At 39.6% G+C, this 19,253-nt stretch overlaps 1 protein-coding gene across 4 annotated transcripts in view; it reads left to right on the forward strand.

Annotated features, from left to right (window-relative positions):
• Positions 1-19,253, forward strand: part of Sytalpha (Synaptotagmin alpha) — a 144,736-nt gene that overhangs the window by 62,124 nt on the left and 63,359 nt on the right. For 3 of the 4 annotated variants that reach the window (XM_019058874.2, XM_072300327.1, XM_072300326.1), the window contains 2 exons: positions 4,828-4,952; positions 8,143-8,468. In XM_019058874.2, the coding sequence (XP_018914419.2) occupies positions 4,828-4,952; positions 8,143-8,468 (451 nt within the window). Of the gene's footprint in view, positions 1-220; positions 849-4,827; positions 4,953-8,142; positions 8,469-19,253 lie in introns of those variants that run through there. The other variant, XM_072300325.1, reaches the window with a different exon arrangement.

Genomic DNA, 19,253 nt, shown 5'->3' on the forward strand with positions numbered 1-19,253 from the left:
GAAATGCAATAATATATCTTAAGGGATAAAGTTTCAAAAACATGCATGAAACTGAATTAAGAGATCCGTGGCATGGCGCGCTTTGCAATGGGTGTTTGCAGCGAACACCTTAATAATCGATTCTTTACCATAGGTTTAAATGGCAGAACAATCGATACATCGCAATTCACGCCACACCACTGTAAGAGTTGACAAACGCGAAAGGCGAAACGTATACGAGTATCCACTGCTTCTGGCAACATTATGTTGGAAGTAACGTTCAAAACATTTTCCACTCAAATGTAACGTGTACCGCGGCTTTTAATCCGAGCCTACTTAAAACATGAACAAGATTCTTTTATTGTGTTATTTTCCTGAGAGGGAGCGGTATTATGTAAATGGTTGTGTGAAGCATGAGGAACGTCGAAATTCCACCATTTTCACGGTACTTTATGAGCACGCAATCTATTGGCTGAAACTTCAAGCACTGGATTTGTTTCATCGATGTTCATTTTCGGTGTTTTGTGTTGACTGTGCTATTAATTTTTTCATACCAACATTATTTATCTCGTTTTGGAAAGGTGCATCCGAGTACTAAGTTTTTTATTATTTTAAATTTTATTATACTTTGTTCAACTGAGGGAGGCTGTGATTTTTCCAGCCGAAACATTTTGGTTTCATTTGTTTTTTCACCCGGTGTATACTTGTTTATCATATGTCTCATCACGGACTGCTGAGTATCCTAGGTTTCTCATGACGATCGCACATTCTTAGAAAAGTCATTAAGAAGCTCAGCTCAGACGCACAAAAAAACGAACGATGAAGTCATTTGAATGAAGAATCGCCTTGATGGAAATGATAAATTTTAGGTATATTTAAAAAAAATAAAATAAAATAAGTTAATACAAATTCCTCTCGCCTTCCCTTCCCATCCCTCCGAAAGGGTAAGAGCCAGCAGAGTTTTTCCGATTGCATTATATTTCAAACTTAAAATTTTATCTTCGAACTTATCGTTTGAGTCATTATCAGCCGTGCGTTTTATATTAGCCCGTTTTTACACAAATTTACGACATTTCATGAACTTTTCATGGAACTTTGTAAAGTTGCAGTTAAGCCCCCTTGGTTCTCATCACATCAATTGGAAAAAATGTTGATGATGGCGAAATGTGTGGACGCCGAAAACTTCCAAGTCTCCCTGAAACATTGTTACATTTCCGTGTTTTCCTTCATAGTTTTAGTGACACTCCGTAGATGCTTTTGAAATAGGGAACATGGCATCGCGCACTGGAAATTATAACATTTACCCGAGCTCTTATTAAATTGGTAAACTTGGGTGGATCGTAGACTTGAGAGGAGGCACCTGCGCCTATACTAATAAAGTTTTTTTCTTAGATTTTAATTATGATTTCAAACAGTAAGGGAAGAACGTTCTCAGGACCTTGCGGAGGGGCGAAAGGACCATTATTCCACTCTCGTTGACCGGGTGGAGGGTTGCGGGCTCCAAAGTCGCTGCGGGGGTGACAATTAATAAAGCAACTCCTCTAATGTCGCTTTGAGTTCGCTGTTTGCTGCTGAATTCGTTTAGGACCGAAAATCAGCGCAATTGTCGCTGAGTCAATAGACCGAGGAAGGAGGAATATTCATTAGTGTGCAGAGGAGCTGATTTTGGCTCCAGCGCGAAGTCAAATTCAACTCTCATTAAGCGAGGCTCACGGAGCTTGGTGTACGAGGGGCGCCGAAAACAACCCTTTCTCACCCCCCCGCTCTTTGAACTCACGTCTCTGGTAGTCCTCATTCACTGGAGCAACAGTTCGCCAGTGACTCATGAAGCCCAAGCGGCGCACAGTGGATCGAGTCAATCAGTGAAGTCGGTCATGAAATTTTTGGCTAAAACTGCAAATTTGGATGTTTCATTCGTCATATTTTAAATTTTAAAGGGGGCTTATGGAAGGAAATTTTACCATGAAACCAGTGGAACAACTTTTAAAATCTCAACATTTTGTATAAACAGAGCTATCAGCTTTTAGAGATTTCAAATTTTGTCCGACCTCCCCCATTGACTCGATCCACTGTGCGGCGCGGCGTTCCACGCTGCTGCTGCGAAGACGACGAAAGTTGAGGCGCCTTCAATTTCGGTCGTAGGCAATATAGGCATCCAATGCGTACGAATAGTTGCACTTATTAAGTGTCCACTGTTCAGTTAAGAATCGAACGACTTTAACTTAATTTGTCAATGAGAATTTTACTTTCGACAGAATTTTCGACAAATTACTTTTGTTAGATTTTGCGAAGGTTACGACGCCGCTATGCGCTGTGGTTATACTTATTTATTTCTTTTAAAAAATTAGCACAAAGGAAATTTAACCAATTTGATCGAATTAAGTTGACTTCAGTACACTCCGATTTTCAGGAGTGTAAAACTGGAATTGTAACTAATATATTTTCTATTTCCGTCTATTTTCTAAAAGAGTGCAAGTTATATTTTCTTCATGATTAACAGAGGCAATTGCAGCACCTACTTCAGTATCAGAACTTTTTCACTCTTTGACTTTAGTTACAGCAGGAATTTATTTAATAATTATCGAAGGACGCGGAATGCGTATTTATTGTTCACCTTTGAGCCGGATCCAAATATTCTTAAAATGACCACCGATTTCTACACATTTCGTCATTTCCCGGACGAGGGAACATAACTCCATTCCAGGGTTGAAAAATTTACTAAAAAAATTCGATTGTTAACCAAAATGTACATGTTCAATTTTAGTCTAAAATTTGTCTGATTTTTGCACGAGACCAGATGAAAAAACGGAAAAATTGTCAGTTATACATGCCCAAGATTCTCCCAGTAAAAATGCAATTTGCGGGGGGAAATTTGGCAACATTGAAATGTAGTTATGGTTTTTCGTGCGGGAAACGACGATTTGACAGGGAAACTCAAAGTCTGTTCCAGATAACCTTTGAGCGGATCTAATGGCTCTTTTCCCGTCCGGAAAAGTTTGTGTCGGGAACGAGAAATGGGTTTCGTAATATCATTTGCAACGTTTAGCCGTAGAAATTGATTAAAAAGTCCGAGCACAAATTGTTAACATCAAAGCGAATCGCGTGCGTGATCTTGTGTGCTCTTCGAACCGAAAAACAAATATTAAAGGGAAATAATAAAGGAGCAATTTGAATATTTCAGATAGCGTGCTCAGCGGGCGGGCGGTGACGAAGTCCAACAGGTAGTTAGACTTCAGAGTAAGTTGTAATTCAGCTTTGCGCGCTTGTGCGCCATGCAATGAAAAGCGTTCCAATAGAACCTCGAACCGATCAACTGCGGATGAATGAAACATCAATCCGATGCAACGTTGCAATGTTTCGCCGGTTTCCTTTCTCTTGTGTTTGCAAGGAGTCGAAACTTTTCACTTTTAAATTCGTATCGTTAGAACTGACTAATGAAAGTTCAGAGGGCGGTTCCTTACCGTTAAAAATTCGTCAATTTCCAGACGGAAAATTGCAGCTGCATTTTAAAGTCTTAGAATTTCAATTTTCTCTCTATGCTTTCATCAGGAGACTAGTGCATTCCCAACGGAAAATTTCACCGAAGAAAAAAACGGGAAATATTTTATGTTCACATTCCCGTAAAAATGAATTTTTGAGCCAATTTTGCAACCTGGAATGTAGATATGGTTCTTTGCATGGGGATCGATGAATGGTAATCAGTTTATGGAGGTTTTGGGATACGGTTTAATCGAGATATTAAAATTTCAAATGTCAAGGAATTAAATTTTCTTTTTAAAAAAATAATATAATAAAATCCACTTTTTTAAAAGTGCTTACGTCAATTCCACTTCGAAAAGTTTAATTATGAACCTCGATAGTATATCATTAATTAATAACGAATACCTCAAGATATAGGCCCTAGTCCGTGACTTGTAACCGCGAACGGTGCTGTCGTGGCGTGGTGACTAAACGGACAAGGAAAATCAAAGTGCCTTCAATTTTTTTGTATGCAACACGCACATCCATTGAGTACGAATAGTTGTATCAAGGCGCCTTAACTAAAACGATGTTGACTAATTGTAAGGGTTTTAATTCATGAGATTTCTTGTATTTTTTAAATCTAGTTTTTAGGAAGGAGTGGCAGCTTAGTAAACGGAGTTTCTAAGGGGCTTTAATTATTTGTAGTGGCAGTCGTTTGACAAGTAATCTTTGCCTCTACTGAAAAATCATCAAAGTGAACCAAAAGATTTCTCCACTATACCGTGGTAATTTCCGGACAAAGTAGTTTAACAACATGAACCTCTTATTGATTTTCTAAAAACTATTTAATTCAAGGTATATCCTATTGTAGAGCCGAAAATATTCCCACTTCATACTAATGTGAGGAGAGAAAAATTATTAATACCTCGCGCATGGCTGGAAATCTACAATATTCATCAGTAAAGTATCAACGATCAAAAAATATCTGTGACATGTGGAATTTATCAACTGTAAAATTTCTTCAAAGCAAAAAAAAAGTCTCTGAAAACGCGGGGAAAAAAGCGCTCATGGCTATCATTGTACGAAGGGAAGGAATAATAGCTTGCACTGACAGGTGCATTTTCAAGGTTACGAGGGTGGCGATGCGTGAAATGACGAGAGACAGCCACGTAAATTGTCCGGGAATAAATGCATATATTTAGACGGGCGCTAAGAATATCCTCATTGTGTAGTCAGTTCAGCCATATGGCTCAGATATGCACTTTCAACTCCCCTCCAACTTTTCCAAGTCGAACCCTTGTGGTTTCACGTGGCACCGGATGTCTGATGATGCAAATTTTTTTCTTTCTCAAAGGTAACTTTTGATTTCTTTTCTTGTGTTGGCAGTCAGGAAGCTTTGATGATCGAAAGCGAACCAGGAAGCAGTCGATCGCCTAGCCGCGATAAATTTTGGGTTCCGCATAATCTTCAGCGCCAGGCCAGCGTAGAAAATTTCGACGAGTCTAGCGATGGTGAGTCAATATCATTTGAGTCTTGTAAATAGTACTTATATCAGCCGAGATTAGAATAGTGCTTTTGCTTTCAGAGAATGTGCTGAAGACATATTTTTTGTCCAAAGTCTGGTAAAGATGGTCATAATTTTAAGATTTTATCATCATCAGCCCGCGGTGACAGTATTTCTTAGTAATCCTTTAATTTAGTCAATAAAAAATCCAGTAGCCGCGCTATGGGGGCAACGGATAAGAAATTTCATACATTTGGGGTATAACAAATCTTACAGCCGAGCTATGTTCCAAAATACTATTCTGCCGTGTCATGGAAGTGGTGAAATTCTCAGGTAGATACAAGGTGACTTTTTCTTAAAAACTCAGAGAATTGTGCTACGGAACCTTAAATTCATTTCTCTCAGCTAAAACAATGCATTTTTTCAAGTTCAAGACTGTCGTGATACGGAAGAATGCCGTCTGACCGTTCAGATATCGCCAAATTCCCTTTGATAAAATACACATTTTTGAGGAAATTCGTGAAAATTTTACCCCCAATTTTTCAGAGAATTTCAATCACAATTAGATCTAAATTATCTGAAAAGTTCAAGAGAAAATAGTCATGACTCTCCTTGAAAATAAACATTTCGTCGGGGAAAATTTGCAACTCTCGAGTGTTCATTCGGCGTTTTTCCTTAGCACGGGAGTAAAGTGCTGTAATATACTGCCGTGCTAAGGAAGAGCGCCGTGTGTACATTCGAGAGTTGCCAAATTTCCTTCGATAAAATGTTTATTTTTGAGAAGAGTTATGAATATTTTTCCTTGAAATTTTCAGACGTTTTAGTTCTAATTACGAACAAAATTAACTGAGAAATTGGTACACAAACAATCAAAACTTTTCCTGAAAATTAGTGATTTGCCGGGGGAAAATTTGGCAACGCCTGAAGGCTCATACGGCGTTCCTCCTTAGCTCGGCAGTATACTAGGGCTCCTTATTTTTGCTTCCTATATTTGCTTTATGTCGGTGATAAAAAATCTTAATGGTCCTTGTGGGCGGCCGCGTCTGCGCTTCGAGCATGTGAAAAGACAAAGCTCCCTCATTTTTCTGATATTTTAGTTAGTTTTTTTCCGTAGCACGGCAGTATTGTAATGTCAATTTTTTGCTAAGGTGTTCTTTTCCGGGAAAAAACCTGGTTCCCATTTGCCAAGCTCAATCCACTTCTTATACAGGGTGATCCCAAAGTCCCACGCCACTCAATCGGCATTACTCCTGTGTAACTTTTAAACAGATCGAGATAGAAAGAGCCGTATGCAAAAACGACATTTTTCGCCCCCCCACTAAAACTTATTCAAACTTCGGCTATCAGTTACTAATACTGGAGCGCTTCTTTCCCCAAATTTTCAGACCCCCAAGGTTTTGGTTTAAATCAAAAAATGTGAAATTTCAGTTTAATCTGTTTAAAAGAAATTGTTTTTCCTCAAAAACTGAAAAAAAGCACATAAGATAATTTAAAAATTTAATTTTGGGATTTGGACCTTTAGAATCTTAAAGTATGCAATTTAAGACGATTTTTCGTCCAAACCGGGCCTTAATATCTTGTTTCGTTCGAAAGATATCGAGGTTCACAGGTTTTGACTTCCACCCCCTCTAGCGCCCCCCAAAAATTTTTGGGGGTCTGAAAATTTGGGGAAAGAAGCGCTCCAGTATTAGTAACTGATAGCCGAAGTTTGAATAAGTTTTAGTGGGGGGGCGAAAAATGTCGTTTTTGCATACGGCTCTTTGAAATTTTGTGCGCACTCCTAGGTCAAAAGATACATACTTCTTGAGACTCCCCCCCCCCCCAAAAAAAAAAAAAAAATTTTAAGGGAATCACCTTGCAAAGGGGAAAAACCTTAGGCGATGGTGAATCTGCAAAAATGCATACCTCGCTTTGCGGCGTTGCAGACTTCCGGTCATACTTGATTTTCTTCGTGGAAAACTACAGAACGTTACTTTTCTAAAATTTCAGTATTTTTTCTTCTCTTTAAAAAATAATATTCTGTGAAAACCTCAAACTATGTCTCATTTCAAAAAATAAAATAGGAGTGGAGATTTCGAAACACCGCGCAATCAAGATACACATTTTTGCAGTTTCGCCGTCCAAGGTTCATAGGGGCAGAGGCATTTTGCAAGTTGGCAAATTTGTTTCTCCTCCATTTAAATCCATGAAATATATCAATTTTATGAGAGGCAGGTTGCCTCACTAAGAATCGATAGTTTTACGCACATTTAAATGGAGGGATATTAGTGTTGCCAACTTTCAAAATCGCCACTGCACTTACAACCTTTGCGGTTTTTGCCCCCTTTTTAAGGTGATTCCCTTAAAATGTTGGCGGATCCCAAAAGTATGTTTCGTTTGACCTAGGCGCACGCACCAAGAATCGACAGATATCAGCCCCTGTTCCACGATCAAATGGACGTATTTATGCTGAAAAGAACTATGCGGCTAGGGTTTATGTGCAAAATAGTTTTTATAGCATAAATACGTCCAAATGAACTCATCAAATTCAAGATGGCGGAGATGCGTACTGGACTGGTTTTCGAGCAAGTCCGCACGGGCTCGATTCATCAATTTGACCAATGATTGGGCCAACTTTTGATTGCGCGGAAACCAGGACGCATCTCCGCCATCTTGCATTTGATGAGTTCATTTGATCGCGCATTGCTGCCATTTTATTTTATCAAAAGATGCCGAAATAATTCCGATTTCCGGATACATGTTCCAATTTGTCAAAGTTCCGAGAAAAATTCCGATTTTTTCCAAAATTCCGGGGGAAAATTCCGAAATACGCCCGGATTTAGTTCACAAGTTCGTCAAATTTGATAAAAAAAAAAAAGTCCGTAAATTTAATCCAATATTTGGTCAAACTGGCGAAAAACCGCAAAATTTGAGGAAATTTCGATAATAGCTGAAACCTCCGGGGATTCAGAATATTCCAGGGAAAATTCCGATCATTTGAAAAGTTCCGAATTTTGGAATTCATTCCGGGAAATGGCAGCATTGTGATCGCGGGACACGAACTTTACGTACATATTTAAGTGGAGGAAAAACAGTGTTGCCAACTTCCAATGATCGCTACTGCGTAGGGGTGGCACGGGGCTTTCAGATCACCCTGTACATCCCTGAACGAAGCCTTTCTTTTCGTTTAACGCTGTGCAAACACCGATTGGTTGCAGATAACTCGATTCACGGCTCGGTCGTCTCGAGCAGGGCGACTCCTCCCCCGTCGACGTCCTCGCCGTACCCGACGACGTCGTCCGCGGCGGGGCCGGGGGCGGCGGGGGTGGCGTCCACGTCCGCGTCCAGCGGGGCCGGGGTTGGGGCGGGGCCCTCCCTCTCCCCCTCGCTCCTGGCGACCTCCCCGCAGCCGCAGAGCGACCACCAGCCCTGCATCGGCACCGACCGCCACATCATCCTCACCCCCGCACCCCCGAGACCCAAGGTCTCCTCCATGCACACCAAACTCGATTACCGAAAAATCGACACTTCCCTCTACCAGAAGGTGAGTTCCTTTTCTTTTACCACGAGTTGCTTTGTCGCACAGTGGATCCAGTCACTTCCAGGGGTCGCACGTGACATTTTTGACTTTGGGGGGGGGGGGGGGGTGCGTCTTTAACCCCCACGAGTGTATCAAAATGAGCTCGCTCATATTGTATCGCCTCTGATTTTGAATCTGATCCCTCAACAGATGTGAATGAGTAAAAAATTAATGAAAAATAATAAGTAAATGATGGGAAGCTACGTTAAGAGACACCTCATTCACAAACATCGAGAAATCTAGCAAAAGCTTCTGCTCTACAATTATGCCGGAATGGTTCCACTAAATTTGGAAAAAAAGGTTCGCGATTAACTCACCGGCTAACTCTACTCACTCGTGAGAAATTTTTGACTAGAACTGCAAATTGAGGCACTGGATGCGAAATGGGCACTTCTCGATTGTAGTGTTTCAGAATATCTGGTGCTAATTACATAATCCCTTGGAGAAGAATTTAATGGGTGGTTTTGCCAGAATTCTTTCCATAGATTATTGTAGAATCATAAGGAATATTCAGTAGAATTTTTAGTGAAATGGATGCAATCACTTTCCTTACAATGAATGAAATATTAACGGAGACACTGAAACACTGCAACCGAGAAGTGCCCTTTTCGCATCCAGTGTCTCAATTTTTATATTTATTTCGTCACATTTTAAACTTTAAAGGGAGCCTTCAGATGAAATTTTCACTAGAAAGCCAATGGAACCAATTAGAGCACCTCAATCTTTTGTATAAACGGAGTTAAAAGCGTTTGAAGTTTCCAAATTTTGTCCGACCTCTTCTATTGACGCGATCCACTGTGCGTCGGGTGTCGTTAACGTGGCATGTGCATGCTCCTATGTGCTAAGGGAAAACATAGTATCAACATTCCACACGGAAAAAGAGGTAGGGAGTAAGTCCTAGTTCGAAAAGTTCCAATTTACTGTGGTAGTACCCCCAATAAATTAGGTTGCAAATCCAAATGTTGTTGTGTGCTACCGTAATCTGAGTTGCGGTCAGTGGCGTGGCATGCTTTGCGATGTATCGATTGATCTGCCATTTAAACCTATGGAAAAAGATTGATAAACAGGGTGTTCGCAACGGACACCTTAATAATCGATTCTATATAGCTTCAAATGAGGAAATATCGATGATCGATCATTCACGCTTGGCCACTGGTTTCAATAATACTAAAATTAATTGGAAATGTCCATATCATCCAACAATTTTGGGTAGTACTACAATTTTAGGAGATAACCCTCAACACTCCAATTTTCCAGTTGCCAAATTTCCTCCGGTAAAATAGGGGTTTTTAATCGAGAGTCATGAATATTTTCCTTTGAAATTTTCAGACATTGTAGATGTGATTTCTTTTTACATTGTATACAAGAATTCTCGTTCGTTTCACGTAGTGCCCAACTTCGAGGTTTCGGAAACGTTAATATCTTAGTGTTAAAGTATCGGAAAGTTTCATGTGTTTGACTTTAGGGCTGTTTCAGGAACTGAATAACATGCGTCTGAAAATACATTCCATTTGTCAAAATGTTAGAGTTGAATGCGGAATGGTTTAATTATTCTTGAATTTTTTTTTCAGAGCTCGGCATTTTCCGAAACCAGTTATTAATTTATAGAAAGCTCATTCGTCTTAGAGATTCTCGTTTGTTCCACAAAGTTCCCAACTCTGAGGTTTTCGAAACGTCAATCTTTTAGAATAAATGTGTCAAATAATTCCATATTTATGACTTGGGTTTTTTTTTTAAGGAACTGAATGACACGCGCCAAAAACACTGTCCATCCGTCACATTTTTTTAGCTGCATGTGGTTTTTTTTTTTCATTTTTCTGGAATCTGTTTTTCAGAGCCAAGCATTTTCGAAACCAGTCATTTATTTACGGGCAGTTCACCCGTCTCAGAGACATAAACCTAGACATACGAGTTGAGAAGTCCGATCGAAGTCTCAAACCCACAGACGGAGCAATGAATGACAGCACATTATGGCATTCCAAATGCCGTCTACGCTCCCACTTCAGATTGCCCCCGTCGAAGCCACCCCCACTGCCGTGCTAAGGAAGAACGCCGCATGAACATTCGAGAGTTGCCAAATTTCCCCGGATAAAACATGTATTTTTGACAAAATTTATGCTTATTTTTCTTTGAAATTTTCAGATGAGATTAAATTGCGAGCAAAATAGTCTGAAAAATCGGAAGAAAAATATTGAAAATTTCCCCAGTAAATTCGGATTTTTTCAGAGGAAATTTGGCAACGCCTGAAGGTTCATACAGCGTTTTTCCTTAGCATGGCAGTCCACCTCCCCCTCTGCCGCCTCACCCAGTGCGCCAGCTGGGATCGAATATTGTTTTGGAATGAAGTTAATTAAACTTTCCCGGTCACTTATCGCTTTCATTCTTCCCGTTCCATCGGGGCTTGATCGGGCGTGAGAATTCGAGTCTGGAAAGAATGAATTCGACGAAGGGCGACCCACTATTCGTCGCTCCTCTGACGTAAGGGCGTATCTCGAGTTCCACGTAAGCCCTTATTCACATATAAACCCATGATTTCCGGGACTCATGCGAAAATCCAGATATGCCCTTACGTCAGAGGAACGACGTATTGTGAGAACTCACCTCAGTGGCGTGGCGATATGTCGATTGATCTGCCATTTAAACTTATGTAAAAGGATCGATAAAGGGTGTTCGCAACGAGCACTTTAATAATCGATTCTTTACCATGGCACAAAATGGGTAAAAATCGATATTCGATCATTCTCGCTGCACCACTGACTCGCTTGTGTGCAATGCTCACTCTTGATTGTTAATCAATATTGAGAGGATTGCCAGAATATACGCTATGAATTTTCAGTTCGCATTGTTCAAATCAGGCATTTTGTCTAGTGTCTGGGCAAATTAGTTCAATTTTTAAGAAATACTAATCAAGTTTTGTTGGTTTTTAACGAGAAAGCACTTTTAGAGAGGCACTTTTAGTACTTTAGCACTTTTAGAGAGGAAAAATTAATTAAAATATCAATTTTCTGAAATTTGACAATACGGAGTTTTTATCATCATTTTTTACCGTCGCATTTTTAATTAATCTGTATCGTATGGAGCATCAAGCAATTAATTATGAGATGAATTTTTATTTAGTGCTAAAAACTCAAGAAACAATCATAAATTGATCAAGCCTGTAACAAAAAGTTTTTATCTACATATTAATACAATTTTTCGCTAAAAATCAAGAAAAATCCAGAATTTCAATCAAACGTAAAATCATTGATTATTTCCGCGGACATTTGACAAGAATTAGATTTGTCCATGAATCTGCGACAGATCCAGATCGAAGCGAATGTAACCTGCAAAAACGACTGAAATGACTCCTGGAGTTTCTTTTCTACCAACTTTTCCAGGGAACTCTGAGAAAAAATTACCGCACTGAAAAAAAAAAATCTGGGCGTATTTATTAAGAAAAGGGTAAAATTACTAAGAATCCAGGGTTCTATTTGATCCCAGTTTTTTCTTGGTAAAATTACCATTTATGGAATTGGTAATTTTACCGAGAAATCTCGGTAAAATGATTGACTTTCTCGGTAATTTTACTGGACCCCGGTAAAAACGCCAATATTTTTTATCGACTGTGGTAAAATTACCGAGATAAAATGGCAAAGTTACCGAAAATTGATTACCAATAAAAGTGGTATTCTTACCTGAAAAAACAGTAAAAATACCGGTTCTTAGGTAAGCTTAACAGTCTGTCTTTGTAAAATTATCAATAATTGGTAAAAAAAAGTGAGATGGTAAAGGTACCAACGGACCTTGATAAAAACGCCGAGAATTTTTTTTCAGTGCACGCACAGTTTAAATTCAGAGTCTTGCGTTTCACGGCGAGAGAGAGAGAGATAATCGCCTTCAACTGGGACGACGCAACCAAGGACAACAGACATGTTGAATAAGATGCTTGAAGGAGCTACTTGAGGAAGTTCAAGAAGCAGCGATGCCAATTGGTTCATAGTGTAGACTTTGATGAAGACATGTTACAATGGGGAGGGTCGAAGTGAAAAACCCCCGATTTTCAGCGTTTCGCATTTTATGAAAAGCCCCAACAGGGATTTGCGGAGCCATGAAGCAATTAACCAACAGAGACGGGTCGCGGTGCATTCGTGAACATCACTTGCAATTATCTCGCGGTCATGGAGGCTGATCCCCTGCCAGCTGAGATACAAAATATGTCATTCTAGGCTTGTATATCATCACCAGTGAATTAATGAGCTTACTAACCTGCGAGGTTGCCATATGTACTCAATCGTATAGATCAATTTTCACATTTTTCAGCGATGGCGTCATAACCAAAACTTATACGCAGAGTTTTTCATTTGATATACTATTGTACTTGTGAGTTTTTTTTATCTCTGGACATTATGAACATAAACATTAACAGTGTACTATCTGGCGCATTTTAATCGGTAGAAGATTAAAAAATTGGACGACTTATAACATTTTCAACAAGTTTTCATGAAACGAACGACGTGGCAACCCTGCGCATGATTTCAGCCCTGTCTATGCAAAATGATTTTGGCTAATTGCAGTTGTGGACGCTTATCCATAATTTAACCATAATTTACCAATTTCCGATCGTTACGATCTCATATTTGAGGACGATTCACGAACAGGAACGTTTCATTTGCACCAAAAAACCAGTCGCACTAATGAACTAAACTAATCAGAAAAGTACCAAGTTACGTCAAGAAAGAAACGAGTTACAAAAGGTATTGAGTTAAGCTAGTCACACAATTTCTCCTGTCAAAAATTCAGAGTTGGAAAAAAAAGTTTCGAACGTTATCCCTAACATCAACTCTTCAGGAGAAATACAACTCCAAATCTCCCCTTTAGATTCATCTTAATGCGACTTAGTTCTACCCTATTAGACTCGGTCCTACTGTGTTCTTCGCTAATATTGACAAGATAATTGCTCAAAGCGTTTAAATAATTACAGCAGCGGGTAACAAAGCTAAAAAGACGAATGACACCGAGACGTTTCGGCTGGAAACACCACAGCCCTCTTCAGATTGACAAAAAACAATCAAAATTTAATTATTTAAAAACTTAGTACTCGGTCGTACCTTTCCAAAACGAGATGAATGTTGATATGAAAATGTTTCTTTTATAACACGGTCAAAACAAAACACAGCTTCAAGTATTGGTTCCAAGATCAGGGCCGGATTTACCTACTTGCCGCCCCCTTATTCTCATTCGTTTTGAAACACCAATAAAAACCATCAAGTGAACGTGCAGCGGGGAGGAATGTATAAGACGCGTTTACTCGTGTTAGACACATTTTTTGCAAGCCCTGTCAACATTACTAGCAAAAGTTCACGGAACTTTGCGCGAAAGTAAAGTTCCGTAAACCTATCGCTGTGTGGACAAGGCCTCCCACTTGTAAGAAATGAACGAAAAAAGTATGAAAGAACAAAGCGACCGCACTGTGTTTGGCGCAATGCGTGAAGGATTCCTACAGTCTTGTAGGCGCTATGCGTTTCACACCGACTGCTGCTGAACGCACTGTGTTTGACGCAATGCGTGCAGTATTCATGCAGTCTTGTAGGCGCTATGCGTTTTACGCCGACCGTTGCTGACCACACTGTGTTTGACGCAATGCGTGAAGTATTCATGCAGTCTTGTAGGCGCTAATATGTGTTACACGCCGACCGCCGCGTCGAGGGCTTCTCCTTTTCATCTCAAGTCCTCGTCATCATTGCTCTATGCGCCGCGACGTTCCAGGCCAAATTGCGTGTTTGGTTCCTCTCTTTACTCGACCAATTTAAGGTGCCGTCTCTTATATTGACAAAAACGACAAAATTAGAAATTACTATACTCTCAGGAAGTGGAGATTTTGTCGCTATTACTCGTTTGTAATTTTTTTATTCTGAATCCGATATTTTTTTATACCTACATTTAAACAAATTGCAAAATTTGCCGCCATGGGCCGCGGCCCATGTAGCCATCCCCTAAATCCGGCCCTGTCCAAGATATAAATGAATAAAAAAAAAAACAAAAAAAAAAAAAAAAAAAAAACATTAATTCATTTTGGATTTTAAGCATTTTTAAAACACGCAACTTGGTGATCAAATTGACTCATTGTCCGTATTTCCATTGCCAGTTCACAGAAGGTTCAAATTTAGGTCAAACCGTAGAGCGAGCAACAATGGACAAATGCAACAGAATTAAAATTTCACGTACGTTTGCGCTCATTAGCATTCGGGGAGGTGGACTCCTTCTTGGCTCACACATTTCCTTCTTACACTGGTAAACGCGCTTACTTTTTTACAGCTATCTCAAGATTACCAACTTGAAACTCCCGGCGCCGGAAAGATTTACCCCCGTCTCCCACTCCAACCTTTAGAGCCTTCCTCTGCTGAAAAGTCTTCTTGGAGTTATTTTCAACTAAGCTGTTACGTGTTCGTTCGTAATATCCGTCTGCGTGTAGGAGGAGGGTTGAAGGGGAGGTTGTGGGGTGGTTGCATAGAATGAAAATCAATTCCGGGGAGAGTGCCTTCAAAATCGCATTAATTTCATTTTCAAAAATTTCAATTTACTTGATTTAAAACAAAGTAAAGATAAAGCGCTTATATAAAAGTTGGTCCCGGTAATCATGCCGCCAAGAAGAAATTTGTCTCGCATCACACAGAAAAGATGCTCATCACAACAGGAAAGTCGCGTATTGCCGCTCCTCTGACGTAAGGGCGTATCTCTATTTTGAGCTCGCCCACTCGGGAGAGCTCTTTGCGATCGATTTCTTTTAGCATTGGTAGTGTCCGTGGCGACAAATGGATGGTTCTCGTTGCCGTCGGAGGAACGGCCAAAATCCCATTGATTTCAAGGTCTAAAAGTTGAATTTTCGCGGGTTACAGTTTTCCTCCGTCGAACATTTCCGTTCCCTCATTCAACTGAGGATTAATTGTTCCTCGTTTGCTACACTAGAGAGCAGCACTTTCCAGTGGCCGAGTATATCATAGCATGTTGCTATGGTTTTATAGCAAATTACCTAATTGTATGTTATCATCCTCTTATCTTTTCAATGCAGTTTTTGTGTGCAGTTGTACTTGCAATTGTTATTATTTCTTAAAATAAAAAACATGGTGACCTCGACGTGATTTAATAATTTGTTCAATTAATTTTAAGTTACTAAGACTAAGATTGAGATTTGCGCATAATTAATGGATAATCCTTAAGATTGCCGTTATTGGTACCATAGAAGGTTAATTAACCTCAAAATAATTGCATGCTTGAGAGCTCGGTTGAGACTCGCATTGGGATCCTTTCAGAGTTTGTTTAAACCTCATATTAAGAATGCTTTAGGATTCGTTTGAGCCCCTCGCATTAAGAATGCTTGGGAGTTCGTTTGAGCCTCGCATTAAGAATGCTTGAGAGTTCGTTTGAGCCTCGCATTGAGTTTCTTTAGAGTTCGTTTTAACCTTAAAATACAGATGCATGAAGTGCTCTTTCGAGCTCCGTGCTATTTATAGTGCGCGAGGTGCTCCATTGAGCCACCGCATACATACAAAGGCGTGATGTGCTCCATTGAGCCACTCGCATACAAAGACTTGAAGTGGTCTTTCGAGCTCCACGCTAAAATTCAAGTGAGTTCCTTTTCCGCTCTTAGTGTATACCATAAGTATTGTGTAAGAATTATGGCAGAAACGTTCCTCCGAACCGTGCTCAATTATAGTTTCTTTGAACTCTGTGCCGATAAAAATTCAGAATTTCAGACTGCCAGCTTAACAAAGTATAACCTTAATTCAAGTTGGCGACTTGATTTAAAAAAAAAAAAAATTAAAATTAAATCATATGGTTTCATTACATTGTTGACAAGTTAAGAAAAAGCTTATCAACGATGAAAGCCAGAAACAAAAATGCGATGGCAAAAATAGCCATTGCAACATTTGCCGCAAAATCACATTCATAAAAGATAATTCCATTTCTCTCTCTTTATTTCTCTTTATTTATTGAAATGTGAAAAATTTGACTTATGAAATTACGTCATAACATTTTGCATCGGCATGTAACCTCTGATAATTGGGTAAAGATTCATTTAATACGTATACAATTTTAGAAAAAAGCATTAATAGTTGTTAATAGTTTCCCAAAGGCGAGCTCTCCAACACAGTAGTGTTGGAACCAGCAGCTTGTTTTCAATTCTATTTTTCTTTTTTCTTCTTTTCTATTTTTAGTCATGCAATACCTACGCCCTCACGCCAGAGAAGTGACGTTATGTCAAGCAGAAACTTGCTTAATTGAGGCGATATTATTCTTTATTCAAAAGAAATCTCCTCCTGACGGCAAATTCCGGCAATTTGTTTTTTTCAATGCTCCAGATCTAAAATTCTTCCACAAAACATCAAAAAAGACTTGGCAAAAATGTGTGTAGGTTTTTGCCAATGAATTTTGCTTATAATAGTAACATGAAAGAGTCGATCGTAAGAAAATGTATTTTTAAGCATAGGTGGCTATCGGTAAAGACCTTTTGAACTTTTCCAAAAGGACCGCGTTAAACAGAAAGGAACCAAGCCACATCAGCTAATAATTATTATATAACTTAATTTAATTATATAACTTATTTTAAATTACCCAATTTTTGGCAAAAGCTGATGAGGCTTGGTGTTCCTTTCTGCTCATCGCGGTCCAATTTCTCTTAAAATTTCACGATTTAAAGGAAGCGCACAATGGAAAGTCTGGCAGTCAACTCCTAAACAAGATATCGATGGCCGAAAATTAAAACCACGTTTCTCAGTTTGCCACGCTGCAAACTTCCTGTCACATTTTAATGTTTCCGAGGAAAACTAGTCAACGTAATTTCTGGAATATTTCCTTGATTTTTGTTCATGTTGCTCGCGTCGCCTTTGAGGCGCCACTACAAATGGACTGCATTTTGCAATTTGGACCTATAAATTCCGTCCCGGTTTAAAAACAACATATGTGCCATTAGTTTCCCTATGCACATAACTGTTTTTTCAGATGAGCCAGAATTTATAGGTCCAAATTGCAAAATGCAGTCCAAATAAGACAAACGAAAACACACTTTATGGAAATAGAGCAAGGGAAAGGACGCGCGTTGATGACGGCGCGGCGCAGAGATACAACTATTCGTACTTGATGGATGTCCGTGTTGCGTCCGCAAAATTGAAGGCGCCATGGCATGAGCGGTGCCATCGCGGAACCTTCCAAATGTTCATGCCGTCCTCCCAAGGAAGGTACTAGTGTTTACTCCCCGTAAAGATTCATATTAAAAGCAGGGTAACAGAAACTGAAACCGCCCCATGAGATTTTAAGGGCACTTCTCCGCCGATGTGTCAAACCGTGTAAGCTCGCCTCGGCACGTAGGCCGGAAAAAGCGACAGGTTTCCGGTAACGTAAGTACCTTAAGCGTAGTTAGATTTTATATTCCTCAGATGGATCATCGAAAGCTTTTATCCTTCGCTGTCTCGCCGACGAAGCCTCAGTGAGGGACCTATCTTGCCATGCTCAGGAAAATCACCACATGAGCGATCGGGTGTTGCCAAATCTCCCCAAATAAAATACGAAATTTTTTAAGGTAAATCGTGAATATTTTTCTTCCAATTTTTCAGAGAACTTAATTCTCTATTATATGGAAATTTACTGAAAAATTCGAGGGAAAATATTCATAGAGTGGAAAACAAAGGGTATGTAAAAGCAGCCCGAAACGGAAACGACAATCGAAAACACAGGAAAAAGCGGAAACAAGGCTAAAATACAAAATATAAAGGCAGGACGTTTCGGTACCTTACGGCACCATTATCAACTGCAAAAAAAATTAAAAATAAAAAATAAATTAAAATAAAAACCAGCACACGGCGTTACATCGTGAAATTGGTAAATGAGACAACTAAGTATTTCATAGATAACGCCTAAATTAAATATTTAATCGGGAGCAATTTGGCAACGGTCGAATGCTCATAAGGGGTTTTCCCTAAGAACGGCTGTATTAGGCCCCGCTCTGCGCCGCAACTACCGCGGAATATTACCCCTTAATGGTGCGCTTTGCCTATCCCGCAGGATGTGAGTTCCCCGACAGAACAGGGTGATGAGCTGCGATGCTTCTCGCGCGTCCGTTCCACGTCCCTTCCCTAAATCCCGTCGGGCGCCAAACCCTGTTTTACATTCGTAATATTTTACTGTTATCCCTCCGAGTCTCTCATTTTCCACCTCGAAAGTGTTCCGCCAATTTAATTTTGCGGCTTGGATTCGGGCAGGCCCTCAGGGCGCGCACCAGCGGTTTTCTTCTTGCCGAGTGTTGACGGGCTAGGCAGGGTGGCATGAAACGTAAGAAAGAAATGAAAGATTGGAAATTTTAGTGAAATATTTCATGAAATTTCACGAGGCTGTGAAATATTTCATATTATTCAGGAGCTAGAGTATGCTACCGTGCTAAGGAAAAACGCCGTACGAACTTCCAGGCGTTGCCAAATTTCCTTCGATAAAACACGAATTTCCTGATAAATTTATGAAAATTTTCCTTTCGATTTTTCAGATAATTTTGTGCGCAATTTCCCCTAAAGTCTCTGAAAATTTCAAGGGAAAATATTTATAGCTTTCCTCAAAAATAAACATAAAATTGAAGGAAATTTGGCAACTATCGAATGTTCATACGGCGTTCTTCCTTAGCACGGCAGCGTAGAAAAGTTACTTTAGAGGATTAGAACAATTTCCACCTAAAGGTTTTTAGTGACGTGTTTAGCAATGCATTCAATAAAATAAATAGGACTT

This window comes from Bemisia tabaci, chromosome 5, assembly GCF_918797505.1.
Source record: "Bemisia tabaci chromosome 5, PGI_BMITA_v3".
Classification (NCBI taxonomy): domain Eukaryota; kingdom Metazoa; phylum Arthropoda; class Insecta; order Hemiptera; family Aleyrodidae; genus Bemisia; species Bemisia tabaci.